Here is a 13,513-nt window from a genome sequence, read left to right as displayed (position 1 = left end):
ACTACCGATTCATCCACTCTTTTTGTCCATTCATTTATCATGCAAATGTCTATAGAGCTCCTGCCATGTGTGTGATAGTCTGGTTCCTAGCACTGTTCTCATCTTCTAGCATTAGCTTATACCCTGAACCTTAAGAGATTTTTTTTTTAAATAAAACTCTCTGAATCACTTAACTTAATCAACTTTTTTGATAGAAAAGAATAATTTCAAAGGGGAACTAAAGGAACATTATGACACCATGCAGTATTCAGGATGTAGTGATGTAAGACTAGTGGAGCTAATATCTTCCCTCCCTCTTTTCTCTCCTCCATTTCCTCTCCAAGGCACCATTTTCTGAAAGGATTCAGCTGCCAGGGAAATGGCAATGGGTTAAATGTGAAGGAAGAATGAGTCACTCCCTTTAATCCTGGCTGATGGTTGCACAGCTCCCAGACCAGCCTTGACTTCTCTGACCTCTTGAACTGTGAGGGTAAAGGTGAAGATTATACCATCAGGTCAGCCTGTTACTTTCCTAACAGGCTTGAGATAATTACCCATAGAAAACATTTTCACCCATTAGAGGTGAACGGAGGAAGCAGGATGGATTGTATTGTCTAAATGCATTTAGAAACACAAAAACATGCCTCTGTTGAAGAGTAAGGACGAGAAAATCACCCAAAGAGGAGAAAAATGAATCACCTTTTTTTAAATTCCCCAAGAAATGTTGTATCACTTTCTATAAAATGGGAAATAAATTGACGCACATTCATTAGAAATCAGCATCTTTACATCATCAAAATAATTCTTCTTAGTTGTTCTTTCCAAAGGACAAGAGACCTTGCTTTTAGCACCTAACCCCCTTAGGGAGTGTCTTTTCTCTGAATCTTATTCAAGACTTGCTTGACTATACTTCTAACTAGGCCATCTTCAAATACTTGGCTCAAAATAGAGGCCAGATTTCTCTCCTGGAGGGAGGAGGAAAATGACTACATTTCTGCATATTTCTTTTTCTGATATTCATTCTTTCTCCAAAAACAGATGTGTTATTCAGACCAAAGTGGTTACCATAGCATCTCCCTATTTTTTTTAATTTCATGTATTACTTTATTAAAGGAAGTTTTCACGTTGAAAAGAACATGAAAAAAGATCTCACTCACCCCCGGTAAACATGTCGTGAGGTTTTGACACTTCAGCAAACACTGTCGGTTCTCCCTGTGAACTAACTAATGAGAAATTGTCTGCTTTGGTTAACAGAGTGACAGGAAGCAGTTTTAATGCCTATTTCTAAAAGCAAAAAGTATCTTCTCCTGTCCCTTCCCAAAGGGCCAAAATCCCTAATCCTATAAGCCTCCAAAAGTCATGGCCTTTTTGAACTTGAAGGAATATTAGGATCCAGTAGGTGAAGTTTGTTCATTAAGGGAGGAAGGGGGATGGGAAAGATGGAGAGACGCAGCTCGTGGGTGACAGAGCAGGGCCAGAGCCTGGGTCTAGAATGTGCTGCAGTCCAAGGCCTTCCTTCCGCAGAAAGTCACCCAGAGCCGTACATGTCGTGTGTGCTACATGGGGGCTTTGAAAAGGGGAGGATCTCGTCACTGAAAGCTGGTGGAAGAAAAATTCTTGAAGGCCAGTCATTCTCTCTTAAGGGTGTGTTTTCTTGAGAAAAGAGCTGTGGTGACTCCATCAGGGCAGATGACAACCAAATAGCACTTCATGGTGACTCACAGAGGACAAAGGCTTCTGCAGCAACCGAACGTGGTCTCCAGCTCAGTTTTCCTCACTGCCACCCCCACAACTCTCTCTTTTCTCTCTCCTCCTTCCTGCTTCTTGTTCTGTGGCTTCCTACCCTCTGTTCTCCTCCTCCTGGAAGAGGTGTTAGCCACTTCAGTCTCACTTAGAGTGAGATCAGAGCCATCACCATCATCAGATATTCCATTTACCCTACTTACCTGCCCTTTTTTAGGGGGAGGATATGTGCTTGGAGTAAGAGTAAGTGATGATACACGTGGGAAATGGTATGAAGTATCAGCAGATACAGTTAAGTGATTTGAAGAAGCTTAAAGACTTAATGAAAACCCTGGTGTTTCACATTACCCTGTTGTGATGACTATCACATCGGAATTGTTATTTTTCTAATGTCAAAATCATTTCTCCTCCTCGTCAAAAAAAAAAAATCTTTCAATGGCTTCTCATCAGAATAAAATCTAAACCACCCAGGCGTTCTGAGGCTTTCACAATCTGTCTCTAAGTTGTCTTTTCTAAATGTATCATTTCAGCCAACTAATCTTTTAATTCAGCCATAATGAACTACTCCCACTTCTGTGTTATCATTCTTTCCATGCTCACTGTCTGGAATGCCCTCCCTCCCATCTGCCCTAAACCTCCACGTGGTCTACATTCCCATACTGTCCTAAGTCCTCTCTCTGTCCTCCCCCTGCAATCCAGGCGGGTTTAACAGTCTGCTTTTCATGATATAACTGTCTCCACCACCATCACTTCCACCACCTCAGATTTCAAGCAGACTTTAGAGGAAGAATAAATTAATATTTGTCCCATGTTATTTGGTATATTTGAGGTGTGGTATGTATTTTCCTCTCTCTGCTATCTTGGCTACTCTAAACTTTGTTCCACCACATAGTATTAAGGATACTAGTGTGTAATGAAATTGTGTACATGCTACATCTCCTGTTGGATTGCAACTAAGTTTGTATTCTTCAAAGCACCTAACATGGTATGAAGCTAACAACAATAATAATAATAGATCTACCACTTATTGAGTGCTCACATGTGCCAGTACTCTGTTAAGCACTTATGGACATCATGACAACTCTACGCATCTAGATCTTTATTGAGTGCATGGTACTGGTCCATATAGAACAAAGCTTAGTTGCTTTTCTATGCTTATGGGAACCATCCCAGCAGAGAATCCAGAGTCATTGCTGGTGGTGAGATTGAGACACGGGTAAGGTAGCAGCCAGGAAACAGTTAATGCTCAAACACTTACTGAAATACATGGGCCCTTGGATCACATCTCCATTTACCAGCTGAGCAACCTGTGCGAATTAGTCAACTTGTTTGTGCCTTAGGTCCTTCATCTGACTAAGAGATGATAATTCATCTTAGGTTAAATGAGACAATATGCTAAGTACCTGGGACGGCACTGGGTATATAGTAGGACTCAATAAATAGTAGCTATTCTTCTTAGTATTTACACATAAGGCCCAGTGCTTGGTACTGTGAAGTAGAGAAGTAAACAGGTTGGAGGGGTGGATCTTGTCCCTGGATGCCCAGGGCAGAAGTCTGAACCCACGTGCCCAGCTAAGGTCCCTTTTAGCTCTAGGCTGTGATTCTGTACTTTCAGGTTGGCACTTAGCAGCCAAAAACCATATGCCCTCACCACATTGCCACAACTCAGGATGGGCAGATGCTCAGTTCAGGGTTACCAAAAGCCTAGGCAGTAGGGATTGACACCTTTAAAAGGAATCACAGGTAGGGAACAGCCCCATGAGGCAGCCTGGGTTTCTAAACTTAGCACTTGTTGTTGCCATTTGTATTCTCATTGGAAGAAAACCTCCACTTCAGCCCGAAGCTGCTCTCATTAATCACGCAGAGGTGTGGTTTGATTTTGACTAGAAGCTGGACTGGAGGCTCTGAGCAGGTTTGGGAGCAGTTACACTCTTGTGGTTTGACTAACCTTTTTTATGAGTGTGTTACTAAAGAAACGTGAGCTGCTGGCTTTTCAATTACTGTAGCTTACCCCTCCTGAGTTTCATACACATTGAGTCATCGTGTCTACAGGTGACTGATAATCATCTGCACTATTCAAGTTACCGTAACTCGGAGATGAGGGGATCTGATGAGGGCAGGTTGCGTGCACGTGAAGATCTGAGGCTCTCCCATCTTCTTAAAAATGAACAATGGTCTGCGTTAACCACAGAACTCAGTCACATATTTCCACATCCAGAGCTGATTTTCCTCTTGCTGTTTTGCCTTTTACAACCTTAGCACTCAGCTGTTTTCTGACATGTGCTGCAGGTGGTAGAGACTGTGAAATCGTTGGCCTAAGTAGGCAAAACAAACTCTTGGGAGAAAGAATAAAAGTAGAGTTTGGGATGTGCCTGCCCCATCTCGGAAACTTTTTGGAGCCTCTCTGATAGGCAAAAAGAAGACTTCCAGAGAGTCCTGGTATTTGGAGGAACTGAGTAGAGTTAGCTCCACTGAAAAATCATCAGTAACGTTGAAAAGGCCAGGAAACCAAAGTTCATCATTTCTGTGTCACTTTCAGGGGAATGAATATTTGTGACTTAAGCCAGCTTTTGTATTCCAGTCTCATTCTTCCAAACAGCTCTGATCAGAGACACAGCCAGTCTGGCACTTGAAAGAAGAACTATTGATTACTTTGGCAAAGGTCTTCCTACTACTTATTGAGTAGTTAAGGCATGGTGATTTTCTTAACATATTTTTTCTCTGAGGTATTTGTCTGGAAGCTGTCAAGTTGGCCTTAAGGTAGTGGGGATGCAGGACAAATCGGTCTGATTAGGTCTTTTAGCAAGTCTTTCTGTCTCCAACTTCTCACTGTTCTGGTCTACCCTACACATTGCTGTTACATTAATATCCTTAAAATAACATTCTGACCGCAAGCCTCTCTTGTTCCAAAGCATTAGAGGTTTGCCGTTGTCCAGATCTAAGCCCGACTGTTGATTGTTCAGAGTGGGTATCGTTTGGTCCCACCATGTGTTACCTTTTTTCAACGTTCCCCAAAATGGAGGCAAAAGGCTGGGAGGCTCACAGGGCATTTGAAAACCTTGATCTACATGGCTAGAAAATGATTTTCTTTTTAGTTCTCTTTGAATCTTCCCGATTATACCAAGAAGAAAGATTTTGACTTTATGTTAGTTGTCTTCAGCACTAATCGCACACTCGTAAACTCTATTTTTAGCAAAGAAAGAGGGGATCTTTGTCTACAGGTACTTACAGTATCTGATCAAACTTTAATAAATTGCTGTGTTTCATTGTCTTTATTTTTCATAGTTACCTTCTATTTGTGGCAAGTGACTCTGGTTTTCCATTTATGTTGGTGATATAAAGTTTCCTTAAAAAAACAAATTTCTTTTAGCAAAAAAGGAAAGAAAGAAAACACAAGCCGATTCAAACCAAAAAAAAAACCCTAATGTCTACCAAGTGCTTTCAGTGTGCCAGGTACTGTTCTAAGCTCTTATTAATTAAAGTAGATACAATTATTATCCCCATTTTACATGAGGACACGGAGCCATAGACAGGTGAAGGAACTTACCCAAGCTCACACCACTAGTAATGAGGAGGCAACATCAAATCCATCCATCTGACTCTAGAGCTCTTGCTCGCAGCCTCTGCACTGCCCAGGGCTGTTGCTGCTGCACAGTGTGGAGGGATAAGTGGAGTCTGAGAAATCCTTTATTCCATACTTCCTGATACTGCTGTATCCAGACTCTCTCATTCCTTCCTGCTCATAGCTTGGATGGTCCCTCGTGTCTGTCTTGATTCATGCTCCTGTCTTAATTAGGATTTCTCTTCTGTGTCTCTGAACATCTAAATCCAACCAGTTCATCAAGACCCTTCTCAAAATTTAGATTTTCCAAGAATACTTTCCCTTCCGAAAGTACTCCTGAAGTTTTTGTATTCCCTTAACATTTAAATAGATAGTTTGTACCAGACTGCCCTGCCTTTGCCTTATAATCCTTTATACAGAAGACATGTTCCCCGACCCCCGCTTAAATGCCTCAAACATGGCATTTAGAATATAAGCTTCTGTAGAGCAAGGCAGCCCTTTCTAAACTTTTAGCATTTATTTTTCCCCAGTTCCAACTATTCTCTCTCCCTAGGTTGGAGAGTCCTCAAGAACAGAAGCTGGTTCTTTCAATCCTTTTTGTGTTTTTTCCTCCCTGAAGCCCTTACTGTGTGGCAGTGACAAGTTTTGGAACAAGCATAACATGCTTCGGAAATGTTAGGGAAGAGAGGTTTTCGTTTGCCAGATCTCTCAGAATCCAGTGTCTACAGAATGAAAAAGCATCAGGAGTGACCTCACTCCCAGCCCTTGACACGTCTTCCCCACTTTCTCGTGCGTCCACCAGCCACTCACCATCGAGCACGCCTGCCATCACTGCAGACCCAGCTTGTGCCTTCCCTGTGGCCAAAGAGCCTGTTTTCTAACAGAACACCCACACGCCCTGAAGGTGGCTAAACTCTGTTTTCAAAATTTCTCAGCAGTTTGACATGAGAAGTAGGAGAGGGTGACCACAAATAAATTTTTCAGTTAAGTGTGAGATAAGTCCTAATGATCACATATGTATCAATGACACATCTTTTCAAACAAAAGAAGAATAACACACTTTATGAGGACAAACATCACGATCTTTCATCAAGAGAGCCTTTCTAAAACTCCCTGCCTTTGAAGCGCTTTTATTTAAATCTCAGTCCATCTAATAACCGATGTGTTTCAGGAGTGGTAAGTTGGAGTTTTGGGGGCTGTTTTTTCTGCCTCTGCAGCTATTTAAAAAACTGCCGAAGTCAGAGCATCCCCACTTTTTGCAGCACATCCGGCCCCCTGGCTCCCTACTATTACAAGCAGAAAAGAACAAGCAAACTAAGAGTTCAGGAATGGACTGCATCTTCAGAGTTCACGAACAGTAGAGAGACAGAAGCCCCCACGCTCCTGACACTGGCAACTCCCCACCCCCTCCTAAGCCCCCTCCTGATGTTCTCCTGCTTCTTTTCTCCAGGGTTCCCCTCTGACATGAGCAGTGGAAACAACTCACATTGTAGCCTCAACTTAGTGACATCTCTGACTCCCTCTTGCCTGCTGGTTTCAGTTATTTTGACTGTCCAAACATGTGCTGTCAACCACTGTCCCTTGAGACTTCAGCACCGTGCAGGACCATTTCACCTGGGCTGAGTGTTCTTAAGCAGGCAACTTGTCCTTCCTCATTTCTCAAGGACTCCAGAAAATCATTTTAAAAACTCTGTGCCTCTGTGCTGTTCCTTTTGTCACCGCTTCTTTCCCTTGTTGTAGGTGAGAAGCGCCACTGCTTTGATGTCAGCTATAATCCTAGCTACATGTACGAGAAGGAGAGTGAGATGATCCAGACCCGGATGATGGACCAGGCCATCAATAACGCCATCAGCTATCTCGGGGCCGAAGCCCTGCGCCCCTTGGTCCAGACGCCACCTGCTCCCACCTCAGAAATGGTCCCGGTTATCAGCAGCATGTACCCCATAGCCCTCACCCGCTCTGAGATGCCAAATGGTGCCCCCCAGGAGCTGGAAAAGAAGAACATCCACCTGCCAGAGAAGAGCCTGCCTTCTGAAAGAGGTCTATCCCCCACCAACAGTGGCCACGACTCCACGGACACTGACAGCAACCACGAGGAACGCCAGAATCACATCTATCAGCAAAACCCCATGGTCCCTCCTCGGGCCCGCAATGGGATGCCACTTCTGAAGGAGGGCCCCCGCTCTTATGAACTCCTCAAGCCCCCACCCATCTGCCCAAGAGACTCCATCAAAGTGATCAACAAAGAAGGGGAGGTGACGGATGTGTACCGGTGTGACCACTGCCGAGTCCTCTTCCTGGATTATGTGATGTTCACTATTCACATGGGTTGCCATGGCTTTCGTGACCCTTTTGAGTGTAACATGTGTGGATATCGAAGCCATGATCGTTATGAGTTCTCGTCTCATATAGCCAGAGGAGAACACAGAGCCATGCTGAAGTGAACACCCAGGCCCAGAGATGAGTGTCACCTGATCATTCCATATCATTTTTAAAAACTGATAATGCCTAACAAATCACTCTCAAACTCAGTTCCAAACCCCTTTCCACAACATTTTAGTGTCCAAAGGATCACGTTCACGTGGGCAGCAGAGAAATGCTGTCCCCATTCAGAAATCGTTTGCAGATATATCATGTTACTACTTTTGTGAAACCTGTGTTTTCCCATCAGGGAAATTTAAAAGCCAATGAATTTTATATTTAAAAGCCAATGAAATATTTGGTCATAATCTTTTGTAGCAATAGACAGGCGTTCTTTGGAGTCTATTGCCAATCAGAAGAGTCCCCTGGTTGTGCTGTGTGAGACATTGTTTTCTAAATACATTGGCCATTTGTGGAAAAGCCTCATAGTCCTATGCTCGGGTCCACAGAGAAGAACTGTTGACCAGCTAACCTTGCTGGGAAACCAGCCCATGTGCACTTCACACAAGTTTGAAGGGTTAGAATGTGAACTCTCCATCCCAAATTACAGTCTAACAGTAAGGAAAAGAACAGCCATAAAATAAGTTACCAAAAGCCCCTACTCTCCAAGCATCAGATCCACCTCTTATCACACAAGCAAAAAAACCCAAGTTTTCCGATGATACTTCCACTTCTACTTTTTATCCTCCCCTGTCCCATTAAAGCTGCTTTGGGTTAAACCATGCACAGAAGAAACTCTGTATCAGAAGAACCAGTGGTTTAAACATAGACTGTCTGTCATTGGAACTCCAGGAGGTTGTCTGCTTGGATGATGGCATCCTTTTCCTACGATGGAGATTGGCAGGCGTGGTTCTGAAGGGGGAGTGATTCAGCAGCATCACCAGGGATGGAGGGAGGGAGGAACAACCCACCCGGAAGTTTTTTATCTCCTTCGTGGAGTATTGGTGTACAAACCCAAAGCAAACTTGCCAATGACTTTTGAAAAAAAAAAAAAACACAAAAAAACAAAAACCAAAGAATCATACCAAAAGTATGACTTAGTCTCCCCCACCCCACAGGAAGGAATCAAGGCTAGACACCATGATCAGAGCTGAGCTTCAGAATGGGTGAGGAGAGAGCAGCTCTGCCGGCGGCTGTCCTCCATCAGGCAGGTTGGGGGCTCCAGCCCCCCCCACACACACTTTAAATGGAGCTGTTGTATTCCACAGTTTCCTAAAAATTTGCTCTTGGTTCTGCAGATGTGTTGGCCGTCTTTCTCATTAATTATGGGAGACATGCTGTCAAGGAAAAGTGTTGTGATAATTGTAAAATTAGCAGTGGAATAGGGGTCACACAATCTGTTAGCTGAATTCCATGTTTGCCACTAATTAGCGGAATGACTTTGGGCAAATCACTTAACTCTTAAAACTAAGTTTCCTCAACCATAGAGTTAGGGGTTGGATTGGATTTTGATGTTCTCTGAAGGTCTTTTCCAGCTTTACATTTATGTGATTGTGTAGTAACCACAATTATTTCTTTTTGAGCCTCTTGGTGTATGGGTATTGAGCAGAAGAGTAAGTGTATGTGAATATATGTTCCACATTTCTTTGGTGTGAAAATGGTAGTGTTGTTAAGTTTTTCCTGTAACCACTGAGTTGTGAGTGTGAAGGGGAGGAACAAAAAACAGGAAGGCATCTTGATCTTGCCCCCGAGTGTGCGCACAGACTGGCGCCTGCGGCTGCTTACAGAGCCTTATTTTTCTCTCCTTTGAAAGTAACCGTGTTAGGAAAAATCAATGCTGCTTCCGGGGACCACTTCATGGAGCCTCTTTACAAATTAAGAGTCAGTTGTGTGAACATTTCTAGCAGAGGCAAGAATCCCCAGTTCCTGGTAGAACAGTGTTTTATGTATCTGCCTTGATATTTCGAAAGGGCTTTATGCATTAGGCTCAAACTCAATGCGTCTGTGTGCTGCCAGTAATTTAAATGTTCCACCTCAGACTGCACAAATGGCTTATCCTTCTTTGTAGCATGGCGTCTGTCTCAGGAAAAAAAGATTTTGTGAAATTCCATGGCAACAGTCCCAACATGTTTGGGATTTCAGCCAGAAGACTAGCTGGATTTCAGTGTGCGGGATCCTGAACATCCCTGTGTCTCTGTGATCCTAGACCCCAAGCCACACCAGGTTGCTTACACCCATTGTGAAAGAGGACCTGCTTGTTATATTTTTGAAATACCACACATCCTGTTGACTCTTCAGGGGACAAAAGGAAGAGAATTCGGAAGCAAGGATTAGCAGAAGAGAAAGCTAGGGAAGGCGAGTATTTCCACCAGATTAGTGGGAGAGTCTTTAGAGAAGACATCGTCTTCTGCACCTTAGGATAGTGAAACTAAAGCCCTTCCCACCAAGATGGGGACTCTGCAGCTATGACCCTGGTTGTCTCTGTGACTAATGGATTTTCTGAATGATTTCCATCGTTCTGAGGTCAGTTTTATGAGTGAGATGACCCCTCACACAGGCTGCACATTCATTGTTGCATTTTGAGCCTTGGATTGGGACATGTCAAGTCCAGAGAAAATGTGTATGTGGAAACTCCACATTCTTAAATCTTGAAATGGAACAGGGTGGAATGTAGCAGTTGCCACAACACAGGTAAACACTTCTGCAGACACTCTTTATCCTACTTACCCCTCTCCCTCGCTTGGGGTTGGGAAGGAGGTGAAGAACCTTAGCAAGATGCCTAGAGAGGAGGGCAGGTTAAGATTTACATCTGACCCTGCCTTACAGTGAGGTCTTCGTCAGCTTCTGACAACACAGTTCTTTTCTCAGCCAGAGTCCCTGTGACTGTGAGCTGTGTAGGTTTTCTCTCTCCTTCACTTTCCCCAATCCTCTTGTTAGCCAGGCCCCCACGGCACACCCAGGAGGCCGAAATCTGAGGAGCAACCAAACCTGTGAAAAATTCCCTTACAGCCAAGGTGGTAAGAGTGGAAAAGGAAGAGAGCTGTTCCCCAAACGTTCTTGATTGTTATTGGAAGTGTTGCCTGTGTTCCCTCCTTCAGTTCCCTGGTAGAAGTGTCTCCCCTATTACACTCCACACCACCACCAGGAAAAAATGTTAATAAATCCACCAGTCTTTAGATTCCTTAAGTCAGTCTTCCAAGAAGATATTAACCTTGACACAGATAAGCTAGCTAATGTTATGCTTTGTTATCCATTCTAAGCTGTTCCTGACTCAGCTTCCAACTTTATCAGTGACAAAATGTCTCACCTTTTAAAGGCAAGGTTTATTTAACATTTTGCCAGACCCAGAAGTAAAATGACCTCAGATTTCTTTTGCAAAGAGAGATGTTTAAAAACACAACATTTTATTCAGTTGAAACACTGTGTTAGTAACAAATCTAGCATCAGCATAATGCTTTTTCCAAGGAGCTTCTGTATCACTTTTTATTCCCCTCCTCTGCTTTTTTTTCCCTCAGCTAAATGTGAGGTTTAGAATGTTTTTAGGGGGAAAAAGCAATACTTCTGATATATATCCTAGGACCGGCAGTAAGACTGCAGTGTAAATGTTAAATGTTTAGTGTTTGAAGTCCTGACTTTAAAGTGTACCCCACTATGAGTAGGTACGTTGGCCTCTAGTGGAGATTTGGAAACACTCAAGATTTGAGTCCTCGGAGTGTCCAGGCTCTTTGACAAAGAGAATTAGAAGTTTGAGCTCAAGAAGAGAAAAGAAAGGGGAGTGATGAAAAGTTTGCCCTAGAAAATGGACTCAGGCTGTGCAGGAGATAAGAGATACGCAGTGATCTTCCTCATCTTTTAAAAGAATTTTAAAGCTATTTTTGTGCTCAGACAGTACAGTTCAGAGACTCTCTATAGGCAGAGTTCAGGAAGCAGAATGATTGGGGATTTAAGTGCCTGTGAAAAGGACAATTTTGACCTAAAACCAAAAGCCAAACCTGGGCCATCCCAGGGAAAGGACTCGTCTCTAAGCCTAACCGACTGAAAAGGTCTGAGAATGATCAGTGACTGTGGACTTGGAAGAGCCTAGAAGAGAGGTCTAGACTTTCGACTTGTGTAGCTCCTAGCACAAGACTGTGCCTTTGTTGACCCAAGCTGTATATAGCCTGTCCCACACCGTGTCGTCAACATGAGAAACAGGTCTTTGCACTTTGAAGAAGCTGGATGCAAGTTTCCTCTGAATATTACAATAGTGAACTGTCATATGCTGATATTGAATTGTTATTTGAAACTGGAATGTTAATGTTTTGATTTTTAAAAATGTAAGGACATAACAATATCTACCTCCCAAGGATGTTGTGAGGTTTTATGTAATTTTGTCTATTAGGTAACATTACTTTGTTTTTTGGGGGGAAGGGGGTGGATTATGTTGGGTGGCTGTAGATTTTCCACGTATTTCTGTATCTGGATTTAAAGACATGGAAAATATTCAAAAATCATACTAAGACCATGATAGAAATTCACTTGCTGTTAGAGGCAATTGATCCCGAACACACAGTTTGCATCATATTGTTTTAATGCCTAAGAGTAAAGAATATGCTGAACCTTAGAACCAATGGGTATGAACCACACGGTACAGAAACTTCATGATTTTGCTGTCAGATAAGTAGACTGGCTTTGCTCCCTCACCATCTTATGAGCCCTCCACCATTAATTCTCCCAGCGATTTAGTTCCCTCAAGTGGCCCTCACCATCCATCTCTCCATCAATCCCACTCTAGAAAGCCCAAGAGCAGTCCCATGATGTCACCCACCTTCTCCCAAGCCCAAGTCACACATCTGTGGGGCCTACTTCATTTTCTGTATGTGGGGGCAGCTTTGCTTCTTCCTCTCCTAAGAAGACTGAGAAGAGACCTTTTGACATGTTAGGAAAATGGGGCAGCCTTAAAAATGACTGATCCCATTGCCAGTGACTCATTTACACAAGGACTTTTCCAGGTTAGCAGACAAGGCCCTTTTCAGTGAGCCTGCTTCTGTGGGTTCACAGAAACCAAATTACTGTGGGTTGCAAAGAATTAGCAGGTCATTTGAAAAGCAGACATCCCTTTACCCAGACTGTGGTTTTGCATGCTCAAGTTCTCAGTCTGTAAGCTTTGGTGAGGGATCATTTTGGCTACTGGAAAAACCGTAGCTTATTTTTAATTTCTGGCTGCCAAAGCCACCACACGTGTGGTCTGTGGATGACCCTTGTCTGCAGAATGATGGGGTGGGGGAGGGGGCGGAGAAGGGACCGTGGTTTGGGGCTCAGGGCTGCCTTCCCACCAGGAGTGAGGGAGGGAGACCTTGCCGAGTGGTTTTGACACAGCCTGTGCTCACAGCACTCTCGTCTGGGTTTCTCAGAAATGCCCTCCCTGCCCAGCAGTGACCTTCCCTCTTGACCCTGGAGTCCGACCCGTTGGAGCACTGTAGCGCCCTACTCCTCTGTAAAGACTGTACAGGTTCAGCTTCTGAAATGTAGCAATGCTCACCTTGCCAGAACCCTAATGAGTGCATTCCCGCGTTGAAAACAACCCTGCTGATAGTTTTCAAAGTTTCTTTCTTATGTTTGATTTTTACATTGAAAAATGAAATAAAAAATACTGGTGTGTTTAATCCTCGCGCATGCCTGTCACTTGCTGCTGTTGTCGGAAAATGGAATTCCTTCTGCCCCTAGGTATATTTTCTTAATCTAGTCCCTCTGGCTCTTTCTTAAAGTTCAGATACTTAGATAAGCAGAATTATCATTGAACTAAAACATCTTGCCTGATGTCTTGCTCAACCTGCCGCTGGTGTCCTGCTGCTGGCCCCGTGTGCCCATGGTGGGACTCTGGGTCCA

General features: G+C 43.5%; 1 protein-coding gene across 4 annotated transcripts in view; it reads left to right on the top strand.

The window, feature by feature from the left end:
• IKZF3 (IKAROS family zinc finger 3) overlaps positions 1-13,290 on the top strand; it is a 93,521-nt gene extending 80,231 nt beyond the window's left edge. For all 4 annotated transcript variants that reach the window (XM_027517825.1, XM_027517826.1, XM_027517828.1 and 1 more), the window contains one exon: positions 7,025-13,290. In XM_027517825.1, the coding sequence (XP_027373626.1) occupies positions 7,025-7,728 (704 nt within the window). In that variant the 3' untranslated portion in view covers positions 7,729-13,290. The remainder of the gene's footprint in view (positions 1-7,024) is intronic.
• The last annotated feature ends 223 nt before the right edge of the window (positions 13,291-13,513 follow it).

Source organism: Bos indicus x Bos taurus, chromosome 19 (genome assembly GCF_003369695.1).
Source record: "Bos indicus x Bos taurus breed Angus x Brahman F1 hybrid chromosome 19, Bos_hybrid_MaternalHap_v2.0, whole genome shotgun sequence".
NCBI lineage: Eukaryota > Metazoa > Chordata > Mammalia > Artiodactyla > Bovidae > Bos > Bos indicus x Bos taurus.
The sequence above is the reverse complement of the archived record's forward strand: the minus strand, read 5'-3'. Positions and strand labels throughout refer to the sequence as shown.